This window comes from Musca autumnalis, unplaced genomic scaffold (assembly GCF_047663935.1).
Source record: "Musca autumnalis isolate F117 unplaced genomic scaffold, ASM4766393v1 scaffold_4, whole genome shotgun sequence".
Lineage (NCBI taxonomy): Eukaryota > Metazoa > Arthropoda > Insecta > Diptera > Muscidae > Musca > Musca autumnalis.
Genome location: NW_027411977.1, coordinates 151,827,144 through 151,842,322, shown reverse-complemented (window position 1 = coordinate 151,842,322; position 15,179 = coordinate 151,827,144). Strand labels below are relative to the sequence as shown.

Here is a 15,179-nt window from a genome sequence, read left to right as displayed (position 1 = left end):
GTTAAACGTATTTGGAATTCAAAAGCAGAAACTAAAATAACTGACTATTTTAAAGAACCATATCCCATATTAACGTAATATATATGCTAAAAAATGAATTTAATATCGTTCTATTTTATTATTTTGTATTTTAAATCATTTCCACGTATATATATAGAATGAAAAAGCAAAAATGAATTGAATTTATTTATTTACTTAATAAAAAACGGATTTATATCCAAATGTCACTATACATAATATAAATTCAACTCTTTTACAAATATCGTTTATAACGACAATCGCTTATAGCGTCCGATTTTGGTCGGTCCCTTGACCGACGTTATAAGCGATTTCGACTGTATAGTACTCATGCAGTTTCGCGGATACGTTGCGATACCGAGAGTTCTATTCCAAAAAACATACAAACTACTATACAAACTACACAGAAAATACATCACGTGTCTACACCTACAATATCTTATCACATCTAACTTTTTTAATTTTTTATCACAATCTTAATTAGCATGCCCTTCCACGTATTTTCCATTAAAAAAAAACGTTATTTATGTTAACGGTGTTTAATTGTCGAGCGAAACAATTTTGTTCTTCTTGTGACTGAATTTTATAAAATTTTACAATATAAGATGTATTATCTTTGGCAGACCGGCATGCCATCATGAAACGTTGTCAGGTTGAAATGTTTTTCTTTTTAAGTGGTATAAAGTGTTAAAAATCTAATCCCGTTACTATTTTATTCAAATATATGACTTGAAAATACACTTTTTGCATCAGAAACCTGCTATTGGGCCCATAGTTCAATTGTTGAAGCACTTTTTCCACTCCGATTCAGACACATCTAAAACATGGTTCTCTTGTTCCTTTTTTCGAATAAAAAAATTGTAGTGTATCACTCAGAATTAACACTCCTACGCTGCTAAAGCCGTATAGCCAGTTTTGCCGAAGAAACAGGTGGTCATTTCCTTCGAAGTGCTTCTTCCATGAACAACTTTCGTTGGATTTGGCTCGCCTTCGAAGATCCACACGGTCGATTGCTGTTTTGTTTCGGGCTCATATGCATAGATCCAAGATTCGTCGTCTGTGACGATCTTATAAACATCGTTTGAACCACAGCGATCGTATTTATTCGCAATTTCTTTGCAGCAATCGAGCGATTATCCAATTGTGCTGGATCTAACGTAAACATTCGGCCAGGTGTTCATACAAAATCAAATGTGATTTGGTGGAAGAAATGCACAAAGATGCATCTATCTCACGGTATATAACATGGCGATCTTGCAGTATTTGTTCACGCACGGCTTAATTTTTTTCTGGCATAACTCCCGTTGTTAGGCAACCGCCACGACCTTCTTTTTTTGGCTAGTGTCGGCCACGATTTTTTTATAGTGCTATAGGATGGGCCTTTATAAACATACAAAGATTTTATTTGATCGATGCCGTGATTGTCCACATGGAAAGTTGTGACAAATGATCAGACGAATGTTCACTAGTAAATTTCATTTTTTTGCAATGTAATTTTTTGAAGTCACTGTAAAGAACACAACACAGGGTCGTATCACAAATTGTCCTGGGTACGTATAGGCTAAAAACTGTCAAACTGTCCAACAAAAAAATTAAATGGCGTCTGGCAACACGCGGTGTTGCCTAGGCCAGATAGTTTTCGTGCAGTCCTCGTATAACATTTCAAGTTACACTCCAGCAATAATAGCTTCCCAGCCAGCATTTTTTTAAAATTTTAATCAAATTCGAGTCTTCTTTGATCCGACTGCACGATTAAAAAGCTGGAATATGAGCTCATTTTCTGATCATAAATGACTCCTTTGTCGGTAGGAAAACATAACCTCAGGCGACTCGTCTAAGCAAATCACAAATGAGTCTTCCTCTGCATTAGTTTCGAGTCATTTTTGCCCATTTTCTGATAGTATATAAAGTCTTTTTCGAGTCGTATTTCAATCATTTATTGGTGATTTGTTGATTACTTTGGGACTCTTTTTCGAGTCTTTTTTGGGTCATGTTTATAATCGTTTATGAGTCTTTAGGGAGTCATTTATTAGACAAAATAAATTAAAAGAAATTTCTCTTTATTCTTTTTTGTTTCTTTCCTTTGTTTTGTTGTCTTTTCTGCTTTGTTATGTCTTTTAATTATTCTTTATGTTGCGCGGTGAGTATACTGCTTCTTCATTTCATTGGCAAAACCTGAACATGTGTTGTGTTTGTCTATACTCTTAATATTATACGTTACATTTATATCAAAGTTTTGTAGAAAGTGTATATGAGAATTATTTACAACCAAACAAAAATAAAATAACAATCAGTTTTTAATCACCTAACTGTTCAAAATATGATCAGAATATACATAATTATAATCACTTTTCAAACACCTGTATGACCCTTTTTTGATTAATCTTCCAGATGATCAAAATGTGACAATAAATAACAAAAAATTGTCACATTTTAAACACCTCAATGATTTATTTGTGATTGCTACACATTTGTTGTTGTATTTTAAATTGAACTCTTTTTAATCATTACAGGGAGTCACTTTCGAGTCCCTTTCTGATCACACAAGCGACTTAATCAATTTTTGATCACCAAAAGGACTCTAAAAAGACTCCTCAATGTGATTTTTGAAAAAACAGTCTTCTAAATGCTATGTGGGTTATAACACATTAAAATACAATGAAATGAGAATAATTGAATAATGCCGGTGGTAACAAAATATGTTTTTTATTTTTTATTTTTATTTGAGCCACTATACGTATGCAAATGTTGTAATTTTATAAATTTTGATTATGTCCTCAAGTTGTTTCGGCATCTTAACACTTAAAGGTCAAAATGTCAGTCAACTCTTGACTATGTTAAGCACTGTACAATTTTACCGATACAAGTTTATTTCTACACTTGCTGTATATACTCATACAAGACATACAAATGTACATACATTCATACATATATAAAATTAATAAAAAATTGCTTGGTAGGTGTATAGTAACTGAAACCGGAAAAATGCATTAAATTTTGTAATTATTAAAAAAAAAAAAACAAAACCTAAATTTGTTTACATTTATGAATAGTAATTCGAGTGTCCTCATAACTTACTCTGACTCTGTACATACATTCATTGTGGTTACATCTAACTTTGTGCGAACTGTTTATTAACTTGGGTTCGGCAGTTCAGCAGTCTGTGATACCCTGTACGAATGCTGTAGTAAAAATTAATGACCAATAGACACTTTTCGATTTACAATGTAATTGCGGGTATCGCCGACACAATATGGTGCGCACGATAACACTCGAAGGGAGTACATCTTAATATTTGTATGATATATAGGTACGGTGATCAATATTTTTGGATGAAAAAAGAGTACATGAACACATTAATGAAAAGTTACAGGCCAAAAAGAGGACCGGATTTTGTAATACTTTATCAAAAAATTCAACTAATATTGAGAAGTTAAAGCAACTTTTCTGGCTAGTTGCAAAAACTTTCGAGTCGATCGGACAAAAGTTGTGAAGTTGAGATATGAGTGTTCAAAGGTAAGAACCCGTTGTGTTGTTTGAGAGTGCAATCGCAGGAGAATGGTTGCTTGATGGGTAATTCCTTGAAATTTCGACGGTATTCTTTATCCGATCTTCATACGTTTTTGTGGGTTTTTGTAAATGTAAAAATATTGCCCTTAAGAAAGAGACTTTTTTAGATTTTTAACGGATTTATTGCGAAAAACTATCCATTTTTCGTTAATTCGAAATTTTGAATTTCGCAGTTCCCCATTTAGGGACAAGATTATTAGGTTCATAATGATCCCACAAAAATACATTCTGATACGAAAACTGCTTCAGTAAAAACAGTGTTTCGTATGCGGGAGTTTGTCGAAAAAAAAAACAATATTTTTCAACAAATAATTTCGAAACTAGCCCAAAGAGTGACCATTCAGATGAAAAAAAACATCTAAAAAAGCTTGGAAGATTTCTTGTAAAAAATTCAAGGCAAATGGCTTTTTGGTGCTCAATAATGCTTCTATTATTAAAAACATACCTTCCAAAGTTTTCAAATCAGCAGAAAATCAGTGATTTCATTTGAACCAAGACAATATTCTAAATTTCTCTGATTTCATAGGATTACGACTGTACTCACATGTATTCGTAAAACAAATCAAAAATAGAGGGCATAGACTACGTCCAACATAAATAGATAAAATAGACTACTAAATAGACTATTCGCTGTTCGCGGTACAATTTTTTTCCAAGTCCCCCTATGGCCACCATGCGTAGATGTGCACGACAACTCTCGAGACGGATACTACGTCCAAACTGGTCCAAACTTTGAATCTTAGATTAAATTCGAAGATGAACGTCGGTCCACTCTTTCGAGTACCACTCGCAGTTAATGCCCTCTGATTCGATAAAGATGTGTTTCATATATATTTAGACTAAATCAGTTTCAAGCAATTTGTTGTCGATTTACCCTTGTCCGTACATCTGTGTGGCTGGTCGGAGTGCACGATAACTCTAGAACTGAGTAACCGATTGGGCCCAAATTTTGTACATCCTAATATTATCACCAAAACTAGTTCGAAGATGGGTCATATCGGTCTACTCCTTCTCGTACCTCCCCACAAAAGTTAAAAACTGTTCGGCACATCTTCGAATACCTCTCCCCCTGTCGGCAACACCAACTGATACTTTTGTACATGTTCATTTATTTTTTAATGCAGTTTTATTGGAAAGAAACTGAATTTTCTCAAGTATTTCTACTAGAAATTCACCTCAACAGTTCTAAAAGTAGAACTTATGTTTTTTTCATCTTATTTGGGGACTTTTAGAATAACTAGTTAGTTAGTAAGTTGATTTATAAGTAGTTACGACTAATGGTTATGGGAGGTTTTGCTGGGTACACACAGAGAAAAAAATAGTTTGATCCAAAAATATTCCAAGAGCAAAATATGTATTGTTAACATATTGTTGGATTCCTTATGTAGTATTGTCAATCCAACAATCGTTATTGTCACACTGGACTATATTATCTGTTCTAAATATAAATATGTATTGTCTCTTTGACACTATAACGTTTTGGACCAAACATGTAATTACGATAGTTTTGGTTAGAGGTAACAATATTTGTTGTTGCAAGTCACAATAGTTTTGGTCCAAATGGACAATAAATATTGTTAGAACTTACAATTGTTTTGGTCAGAAGTAACAATATTTATTGTTGCAATTCACAATAGTTTTGGTCAAAATGGACAATAAATATTGTTAGAACTTACAATAGTTTTGGTCAGAAGTAACAATATTTATTGTTGCAATTCACAATAGTTTTGGTCAAAATGGACAATAAATATTGTTAGAACTTACAATAGTTTTGGTCAGAAGTAACAAAATTTTTGTTGTTGCAATTCACAATAGTTTTGGTCAAAATAAATATTGTTAGAACTTACAATAGTTTTGGTCAGAAGTAACAATATTTATTGTTGCAAAACGAAATAGTTGGAATAAAAATTGTAAACAAACCTTATAAGTGTGTTGCCTTTAAATAAAATATAAAAAGTTTCATTTTATTATTTATTTCATATATGATTTTTAAAAAATTTCAATAACACTGTTGACGCTTATTTTATTTAGTTTAATAAAGATTCGTCTCTTGATGCGCAAACTATTTCTTCTGATTTATTCCGTCAGGAAAATTGTGAATCCAAGTCGTTAGTAGAATTTGAAGCTAAATTAGAAAAAGAAAATGTGTTAGAAATATCGCTTAGTAAAAGGACAAAAAGAAGATACTTACTAATTAATGCTATGCCAAAAACAAAATCGGTTGAAGAAATGTATTGTTGCACCAAATTACTGAATATAACTGGTTTTAGAGAGAATTCTCATTAAAAAATTCCACTTCAGCTGTCGGTGATTAGTTTTATGTTTTTTTAACTAAATTTAAAAAGCCTGCAGCAAAACAATCCTTAACCCGCTAAATTAAAAAAATAGCATCATGAAGTTAGTTAAAATAAAAACAGACACACAAAACTACGCAATAAAATACAAGAGTCAGCAGTATTCGTTTCTTTGGTTTTCATTGAGCATACATTGCAAAAATTATTAGACAGTTGCCACGCGCTCTTTATATTTTAAATTAAAATAGAATTCCGACAATTCGTTCACAAATTAAAAAAACTATTTCTATTTTCTCTTCGTATAATAAGTTTCAGCCACCTTTTTTGTTTTTAGCTCTCCACAAAACACACACACACATAACAACTTACATACGATAGTAGAAGAAGGGACTCAAAAGAGGTGGTGTCGAACAACAATGAAAAATAGTATTGGTCAAAATGGACAATAAATATTGTTAGAATTTATAATAGTTTTGGCCAAATTGACCATAAACATTGTTGAAATTCAGAATTCAGTTGAGGTAAAATTAACTATATTTACAATAGTTTTGGTCAAAACTACAAACGCGTGTTGTAAACATTATTCAGTATAAATAGAACCCAAAAGAGATAGACGTTTTCAAGAAAATGTAATTTATTGGGTCAAAGATGTATGAATTATCGGAATTCTTCTTTAATATCTTCTTTAATATCGCCAAATCTGCTTCAACCACCACTTTTATATTCAGCGCTCCACAAAAACACATGAGAAAAAAAAACTACATTGCATTTTAAAAGTAGATAACGCGATAAAAAATGAAAACACCGACAGTTTTAAAATAATAAAGAATTCAATAGATTTAATAATGTATGACACTTTTATTATTATTAGATTTTTTGCATTTTTGTGTTGGAATGTTGTTTTTATAAGTTTATAATCACTAATGTTTTACTTTTTTTCATCCACTTTTTTCGACTGTTAAACAAAAACTAATTAGGGACAAAGAATGCACAAACACAAATAACTGCCAACAAGAATGCAGCTACTAGAATCCAGAGAAAATACTCAACAAGTTAACGGGAGATAGTATAGTCAAAAATTTGTATTTTTGAACTAATAATAGAAATGTTCAATCCAAAATTGTGTATCTACTGAAAAAACAAAATAACAATACGTATTTAAAACCACGACAAAAGCGAATTTTTTAAATGAGAATATTTTTTGTAAAAATTCTAGATTATGATAGTTCCTACCAATCGGTATTGTTAATTATTTTTACAATAAAGTTGTTTTTGTTTTTTTATGTTTGGAGCAAAAGCTTGTATTTTTGGATTTGCAATACAATGCTTGAACAAAACAAATACAATTTTGGAGCAAAATTTTATATTTTTGTTCCAACAAAAGCGAAAAATATTTTTTCTCTGCGTGTAGTGGCTTCATTATACCCTACACCACATTATGGTAAGTGGTATTATATCGTTGTGCATTTGTATTGGGGAATATCATTTTTTAGGCATGGTAAGACCGCTTTTGTTTTTGTTGAAAATCGGTTAAGATTTCGATATAGGCCCCATATACATTGATGGAGAGCTAGGGCTGGCAGTTAGAAGAAATATTTTAAAATTCCCCATCGATCTCATGTGTGCAAGAACAGTTATTCCGGGTCAAAGGTCAAATTAGAAGGATTTTTAGGTTTTTTTTCTTTTTGAAAATGGTAGGTCCAATCAAAACTGACTAGGGTAAATGTTGTAGATGGAAGAATTCTCTACAAGCTTTGTGTTTACGATTGTTTCCTATAACAAACCATTATTGAGATATAGTTGTTTTAAAAGACACATCATTTATATGTTTACTAGCAAAGTGCCCGCAACTTCGTATGCGGAAAGGAAATAAGAAAAATCAACAAATAATATTTAATAAAGAAATGATGTACTACTACCTTTTTTAATTGAAATGTAATTTTATTTAAGTACTATTCGTAACACTTTAGTTAGATTTCCCAACAAATCGGCCGTATCTCAACCTGCAAATCAACATGGAGGTATTTCAATTAATGGCTTTCTGTCCTCAGGGTGTAAAACTCAAAAAATTATTTCCTGTTGCAAGAATGAATGACCTTTTGCCTATTATTGACGTTAATAGCTTTTATTCCAATTAAATGTTGAAAAAGGTCCCGCACTATCCTCTTTTAATTAATATGATATATGAAATAAAGTACAGACCCATTTGAGGTATTTTTAAGTTTTTAGCTAAATTTTCAAAAATTAGCTGTAGTTTAGCATTTGGGTTAGCCCCATATAAGTGTACCACTCGATTTCATGTATTATGAAGTATGTATTTACTTGTCAATTTGGCTGTACTTTAGTATTTAGGGTTCATAGTGGTTTAAGGTATTTTAGATGTCATTTGGCATTTAGGATTCATAGTGGTTAGAAACTTATCCATCAAAAATTGTGGACATAGCCCCACATACATTTTTTTATAGCAATTATAAAATATGAGCGTTCAAGTGATGATCACAGTTACTTGTAACTCATGCCTTGTCTTCGGACCAAGTCTGAGTATTTTTATGAAAATTGGCTAAATCTTTTAACACAGGTATCACAAAATCATTTTGGAGAGCTAATCGGAATGTTTTTGAACAGAAGTTTTGGATACTATGCCAGAATCCAGTTTATTCGATACCAAGGTTATCCGGAGCAGCTACTGTCTAACTTTGTTTAAAAAACTATTTTCGCAGTTTAAGGCCTGTTAGTATATCGTTTTACCACATTCATTGCATTTGTTCTTGATATATTATATTTCTTGGGAAATCCCATACTTCCCTAGAAAGCTCCACATTGTTTCACTGAAATCCTTTTTCGAACTTTTAGTGTGGATTTCTCTATTTTTGCCCGTTTGTGTGATGTACAGTATAATTCTCGCAGAGTGTATCCGATTATGTCCATACTGTTCTTATGATAATATTCCTACTAAAAATTATATATAGATCTGAGATCTACTACTTCGATCCACTCCTTCAGGTTCCTTTATCAAAACAGTTCAACAGTTGTTCGTTAAGTTCACTTCAACAATATAAATGTATGTAATGGGAAATTGAGGATACATTCCCAGCAAAATAAAATTGAACTACTTCATGATAAAGTAGTACTTTAAAAGTTTCTTCTCGAAGCATTCTAAAGAGGCATGGTATATACAGTTTTTTCTTCATCTTTTTACAACATCAGATTTGCGTCATTTTTACCCAATTAATTGTTTATTGCGAAATTTATGAATTTTTACATATCGTCATCTAAACGACAAAAAAATATGATGAGTAATGGTTGTTTTTTAATTTTTATGTTGAAAAATTCGTCTTTAAAACACAAAAAACGTCTTCAAGATGCAAGATAGACTTCATCCTCAACGCACCATGCCCTTGTAAAAATCTTTTTCACTTAAAAAGGTGTAGTCCGGAATTACTGGCACTCAAGATTCAGTTATTTTTGCTACAAACATTTTTTAGATGAATAACAATCACAAAAAAATAATTTGAAAAATTTAGTTACAGTGTTTTATTTATGAATGCACTAAAAACTAGAAATAATTTTTCTCTTAGGCTCAATTAGTATATTCTTCATGATGGGATCTCTCAAATCAACGCTTGCCTTTTACTGCCATTTAAATTTGTCACCGTTTTTAATTTAACTGCAATTAATTGGGGAGATCCCATCATGAAGAATATACTAATTGAGAATAAAACACTGTAAATCAATTTTATTAATGATTTTGTTTATTTTTAATTTTTTAGTAAATAGATTTTACTACTCCGTGCAACCTCCACCGAACTTCCGAAAAACCTCATCCGAACTTACCCCACTCAACCTGCTCTTTACACCTTCAACGAAACCCCATAACCAATTTACAGCCAATTTAGGCCAAAAATGTAGATAAAAACTTCAAAATACCTGAAATCGGGTGGTACCGCTATATGGGGTCTATACCAAAAGCTGGACATATGTTCTCAATATTTGGTGGAGAAGGCTCTGTACCATTGGGAACTCCAAATGCCAAGTCACAGCCAATTCGGGCAAAAAATTAAGATAAAATCCTCAATAAAATAAAATCCTACACCAAAACCTGGATCTATATTCACAATTTTTGGTGGGGAAATTTCTGTACCATTGGGAACCCCAAATGCCAAAATACAGCCCATTCAGGCTAAAAATGAAGATAGAATCCTCAAAATACCTGAAATCGGGTGGTACCGCTATATGGGGAGCTGTAGGAAAAATGGACCCATATTGGTCTTGGTTTTATATTCATGTATTGTCAACTGCAACCGCGTGGAAAATAAGTTACTAGATTTGAACTAAACAGACACCAAAGCAAGTTAAATAAAACACTGTAATAAAAATTAACTTATATTAAAGACGTCAGGAGTAAAAGAGCCGTGTTGGGAAAAAAGCAGTATATGACATTTTTGCTTCTCCGTGTGCATTTTGGATTCGTGATTGATATACATAAATAGACAAAAACCATCAAAAAACATAGCATCAGTGGGTTCCGTAATACCAACGTAGATTATTTCTCTTTCGAGTTTTTTTTTACCGATTTTTGTCGGTAACCAAAAATGAGTTACAGAATTCCACTACTCATATATTAATTCAGTTTTATTGGAGTCCATGGAAGACGAAAGTACCATTGGTTTCGTTCGATCATAACTTCATTAAGGGTAAATGTGGTGAAAAACGGGGTTTCTTAGATTTTAAACATTTAAGGGGCATAAATTCTTTTTTTCACAACGGACGGACTATTTTTTTAACGAGGCAAATAATATCTTTCAAATAACCATAATAACAAATGGCTAAGTTAAAGCGGTTGAAGTGTGAAAAAAACGCATTAAAAACCCTCGTAGTCTAGGCTGCTTATAAGATGCCAAATAGTATAATTTCTGAAGAATTAGTTTTCCAAAATGGGAAAAACCAATAAAATCGGTGTCTTAATTTTGTGGTAATCTCTCGGACGTCAATAGTTAATTATAACGTTTCAATCTTATAAAGTTTAATTTCAATATTCATACGTAAGTATATTATAGCCCCCAACTTAACATACACATACCGTAATCTTTACAGTTAAAATTAAATTTTATTTCCAAAAAACAAATACGGAAATAAAAACTCGTAGAACTTACATATACTCACTTAAAAACATACATACATATGTAGCATGTAATCAATTTTGTCTACATATTATGCATTTATTTTCATCTCCCTTCTATCTTTTCAGCTAACAAAGCTTATCACTATGTCAGACGCAGTAACTATCCACAAGGTGGCTATTTGAAAGTTGGTCTTAATCACTATCGAAAACTTAGCAAGTTGGATATCATTCCCCGTTACAAGGCAAAGAAAGTATGGCAGTTACACCATGACGAGAAATTACGCTTCAAGCGGAATGAGGAAAGTTACAGCAACAGCATTTCGTATTGCTGCTTCAATAAATGCGATGAGGATTTCTTTTGCTGAGAATGAGTTTTAGTTTGTTTTTAGTGCCATGTGCCTATCTGGAGTCCGTCCTAATTCTATTCTAAAATTAGTCATAGATTAGAAAACAAAATAAGCGTGTGTACCTTATTAGCATAAATATTTTGTATGTAATTTAAATTGTGGCTACGTGAATTTGCAAATTTGGGTTGTTGACAATCGTACTCACCAACAGTATTATCAATTTAAGTCTCTTCATAGTATACGATTATTAATTAATACGAATTTTACCGGTTTAGCCGGTCTCTATTTACGTTATTTAATTTATGTATTTCATAAGATTGTTTAAGCCGAATTCAATACCTGCTCAGTTGTTGCTGTACCCATTTTCCATTTCAAAGTAATGCATTAATAAATATCAACAAATTAAAAACAACAACAATTTATTGGGTATTTCATTTTATTTAAATTTGTAGATTTGTTGTACATGTTTTATTTAACTGTTTCGCATATTTTTAGGCGTAATACATAAACAAGAAACTGTCAAGATGGGCTATCTTCCGTCGTCAATTGCTTTGTGTTGGTTGTTTAAACTTCGTCAAAATATTTCAGTTGCACACTCATACATTGTTCCTGGAAAATGCAACAAAATGTATCATAAATAAAAATGATACATGTTTGCTTTTTACCAGCGTTAAAAATGGGTATTTTTGACGTGTTGAAACTCGTAGCTTCGCAGTTATTAAGTACAACGGCGTTAAGAAATGTAATACTTCGCAGATATTCAGTCATTTGTAAAGCAACTGACGATACGGAAGTCAGCCATGGTATACATGGCTCAAGTATGTATTAAGTCATCCATTAAGACAAACTGACACTCGAAACAAATTTTCCAAATGAACGGTAGTCGAATTTAGACATTTATCTTCTGTTGCTGTCGAACATTTTACTGCGATGAATCCATCGAATTGTAAGAAAACTTAAAATACGTCATGGAATAATTATTTCTAATTTATCTAATATTATGCTAGGTTTACATTTACGAAACTCACTCGATTTCTACTGTAAATTCCATTGCTTAAACGTCAAATGAAATCCAATGGATTTCAGATGAGATTTCATTTGACGTATGCACAAAGAAATTGACAGTTGAAATCCACTCGGTTTCGTAAATGTAATAATATAAAGAGTTCAGTAATGATGACTGACTCACTGACTGACTGATAATCAACGCCCAGGATAAACGGCTAAAGCTAGAATCTGGAAATTTTGGGTGAGGGTCACTCTTGGTCCGAAGGTGTCACTTTAGGCTGGGTTTTTGGAAATTCGAACTAAAAGGGTACGAAATGGTATTAAATATGGTACCATTTGTATTTGGCGAACGGGTAGAGTTAGAATTCTGAAATTTGGAATGAGGGTCACTGATGGAATATAGGATAAACGTACCGAACAGTTTATAAAAATTCGAACTACAAATTTGGTACCATTTTGTATTATATGAACATTTAGAGCTAGAAGCTTGAAATTTTGAATGAGAATCAAGGTTGGGAAATTGGGTTGATACAAGGAGATGGTATTGGAAATGTGTACTCATTTGTACGAAAAGTACTGAATGGTACTTAATTTGGTACAATTTGGATTTGTGCTAATGTCATGCTCATACCAGGACTTGAATCACGTCGTTTGTTCTCATAATTACTAATTAACCCGTTCATACGACATGGTACACAATTCATAGCAACATGATTCATATTTTTATAGTTTTTGTTTACTGATTTTAAAGAAAGTTTCAGTCAAAAGACAAGTAAAATTAATTGATATGAACTGAAAATATATTTGTCCTTCTTACAGATATCTATTTAATATTAAATAATCATATTTTCATTCATGTTTTCTAGTTGTTCTCAAAATTTTGGTGTTTTCAGTGTATTTTCAAATTTTTCTATTTTAAATATTAACGAGAGGGAGACCTGCCAAAATAACTTTTTGCTATACAGACTTTCCGGCAGGCATTTGATTTTTGTTTCTAAATTTGTACGCGAATTTGAAACGATTGACAAGAAATGTAACTGCAATGAAAGAAAAGACAAAATTTGCTATGATTTGAATGTGTACTAGTCGTTAAACAGTTTACTTTTCATTCATATTTTGCAGTTTTTCTAAAAAGGTTTGGATTTTTAATAAATTTTTATTTTTTATTTGTCCTGTCATAATTAATTTATTTCGATAAATTCTCTTATTTGATAAAGATGGGACACATTTTATCGTCGTTCTGAGAGTAAATTTAATTGAACAATGTTGTTCGTTCTCAAAATTTTGTATGGGAAATGAAGTAATTATATCGTAATTTGGGTTCGAACAACGAATATAGAGCGAATTAGCCTTAGTATGAACAAGGCATTACTATACGTTAGAGTTGGAATCCTGAAATTTGGAATTAGGATCACTGCACAGTGCGAAATACTCAAGAATTAAAGTACATAGAACTAACAATATTATTGTTGGGATCCATTGCTAAGTATCCCACGACAAATGCCTAATATTCAGTTTTTTGATTTACCCCGCGAAACAACTAGAAATGTACTTAAAAGTTGCACTTTTGGTTTACAATATTTATTTGCCTTAAAAATTGCTTCTAGCTTTGCTTAAGTAATATAGTTATATAAACAAAAGGTAAGTTAATTGACTACATTTTTTGTCAGTATTCTAATTCTTGACAATTTTTTAATTATTTGGCGTTTATAGAGTTGTAATATCTAATTTAGTTTGGTTGCTATTCGTTCCCCAAAAATGTGTCTTTTAAAGTGTACTAAATTATTTTTTTATAAGTTTTGGAGGTTTTTTTAAGAATTTTGGTGAATTGCAGAAAAAATCGCACATTTTCTGAGAGGTAGGACATTTTTCAAACCAAAAATTAGCTGCAGGTTTGCGCAGCTTTGAGAGATATGCGACTTTTTCAGAAAGTCATTGGAATATTCTTATATCTATATTTTTGAAAATTTGATAGAAGGACCGGCATTTGACGTCAATGTTGGTCTTGGTTATACCTAAATGGGTTCACCAATACTAACCCCCTGTTTTTGTAAAAAACTTTTATGTTCTCACACGAATTGTCAAATTTTGTAGATCAGTTTACTCGCCTTAGCACAAATGTGGAACGCTGAAATTTGAATGAGGAATTCTTAACTCTATATAGAACGTATCTACGAAGAATTAGATCTGTATGTCGTCTAGGGGCTGAGCTATGGATGCCCAAATTATTACGAATAAAGACGAACGAACAAAAAATAGTTACAAAAACAGGGGGTAAGAAATGTTGTTTTTAATAGTTTTATGACTATTCTTGCGAATTTCATTCAGATTTTATAGAAAAAATGGTCAAATTTGAGCAGTTTCCTCAGGACATCGTTAAGTACCTAAGTCAAAGCATAGTTGCACCAGATGCTTTTCGATGATATACTCATTTGCAGAACCGTGTAATAAGATAATTATGTATATCCTCAGTCGAAACGTTCAATTTGTACAATTTATGTTATATCAATGACACTATACTAAAAATAAAAAAATCTCAAAAATTATTTTTTTATTTTCATTTACTAATGTATGTGGATGCTTGGGGAGAGGGGCCAACGCAAGGATCTATGCTCTGAATTGTTTTTTTTTTAGAATATTTTCTATTTAATGAAGACAAATTTTAAAGTAAACCAAAGTCGGTGGGCAATAATTACCTAACACTATTTAAATTTCCCAAAAGGGGTGCCCCTTCATATTGGGGCTATAGCAAAACGAGGAAATACGTTGCTAATATTTCGCACAACGGTTTTCTACCTGCGGAGAACATAAAATGCCAAA

General features: G+C 31.9%; 1 protein-coding gene across 3 annotated transcripts in view; it reads left to right on the top strand.

Annotated features, from left to right (window-relative positions):
• Positions 1-11,766, top strand: part of Ilp8 (Insulin-like peptide 8) — a 52,864-nt gene extending 41,098 nt beyond the window's left edge. For 2 of the 3 annotated variants that reach the window (XM_073984212.1, XM_073984211.1), the window contains exon 3: positions 11,131-11,758. In XM_073984212.1, coding sequence (XP_073840313.1) covers positions 11,131-11,369 — 239 coding nt within the window. In that variant the 3' untranslated portion in view covers positions 11,370-11,758. Of the gene's footprint in view, positions 1-11,130 lie in introns of all 3 variants that reach the window. The other variant, XM_073984210.1, reaches the window with a different exon arrangement.
• Positions 11,767-15,179: the final 3,413 nt, after the last annotated feature.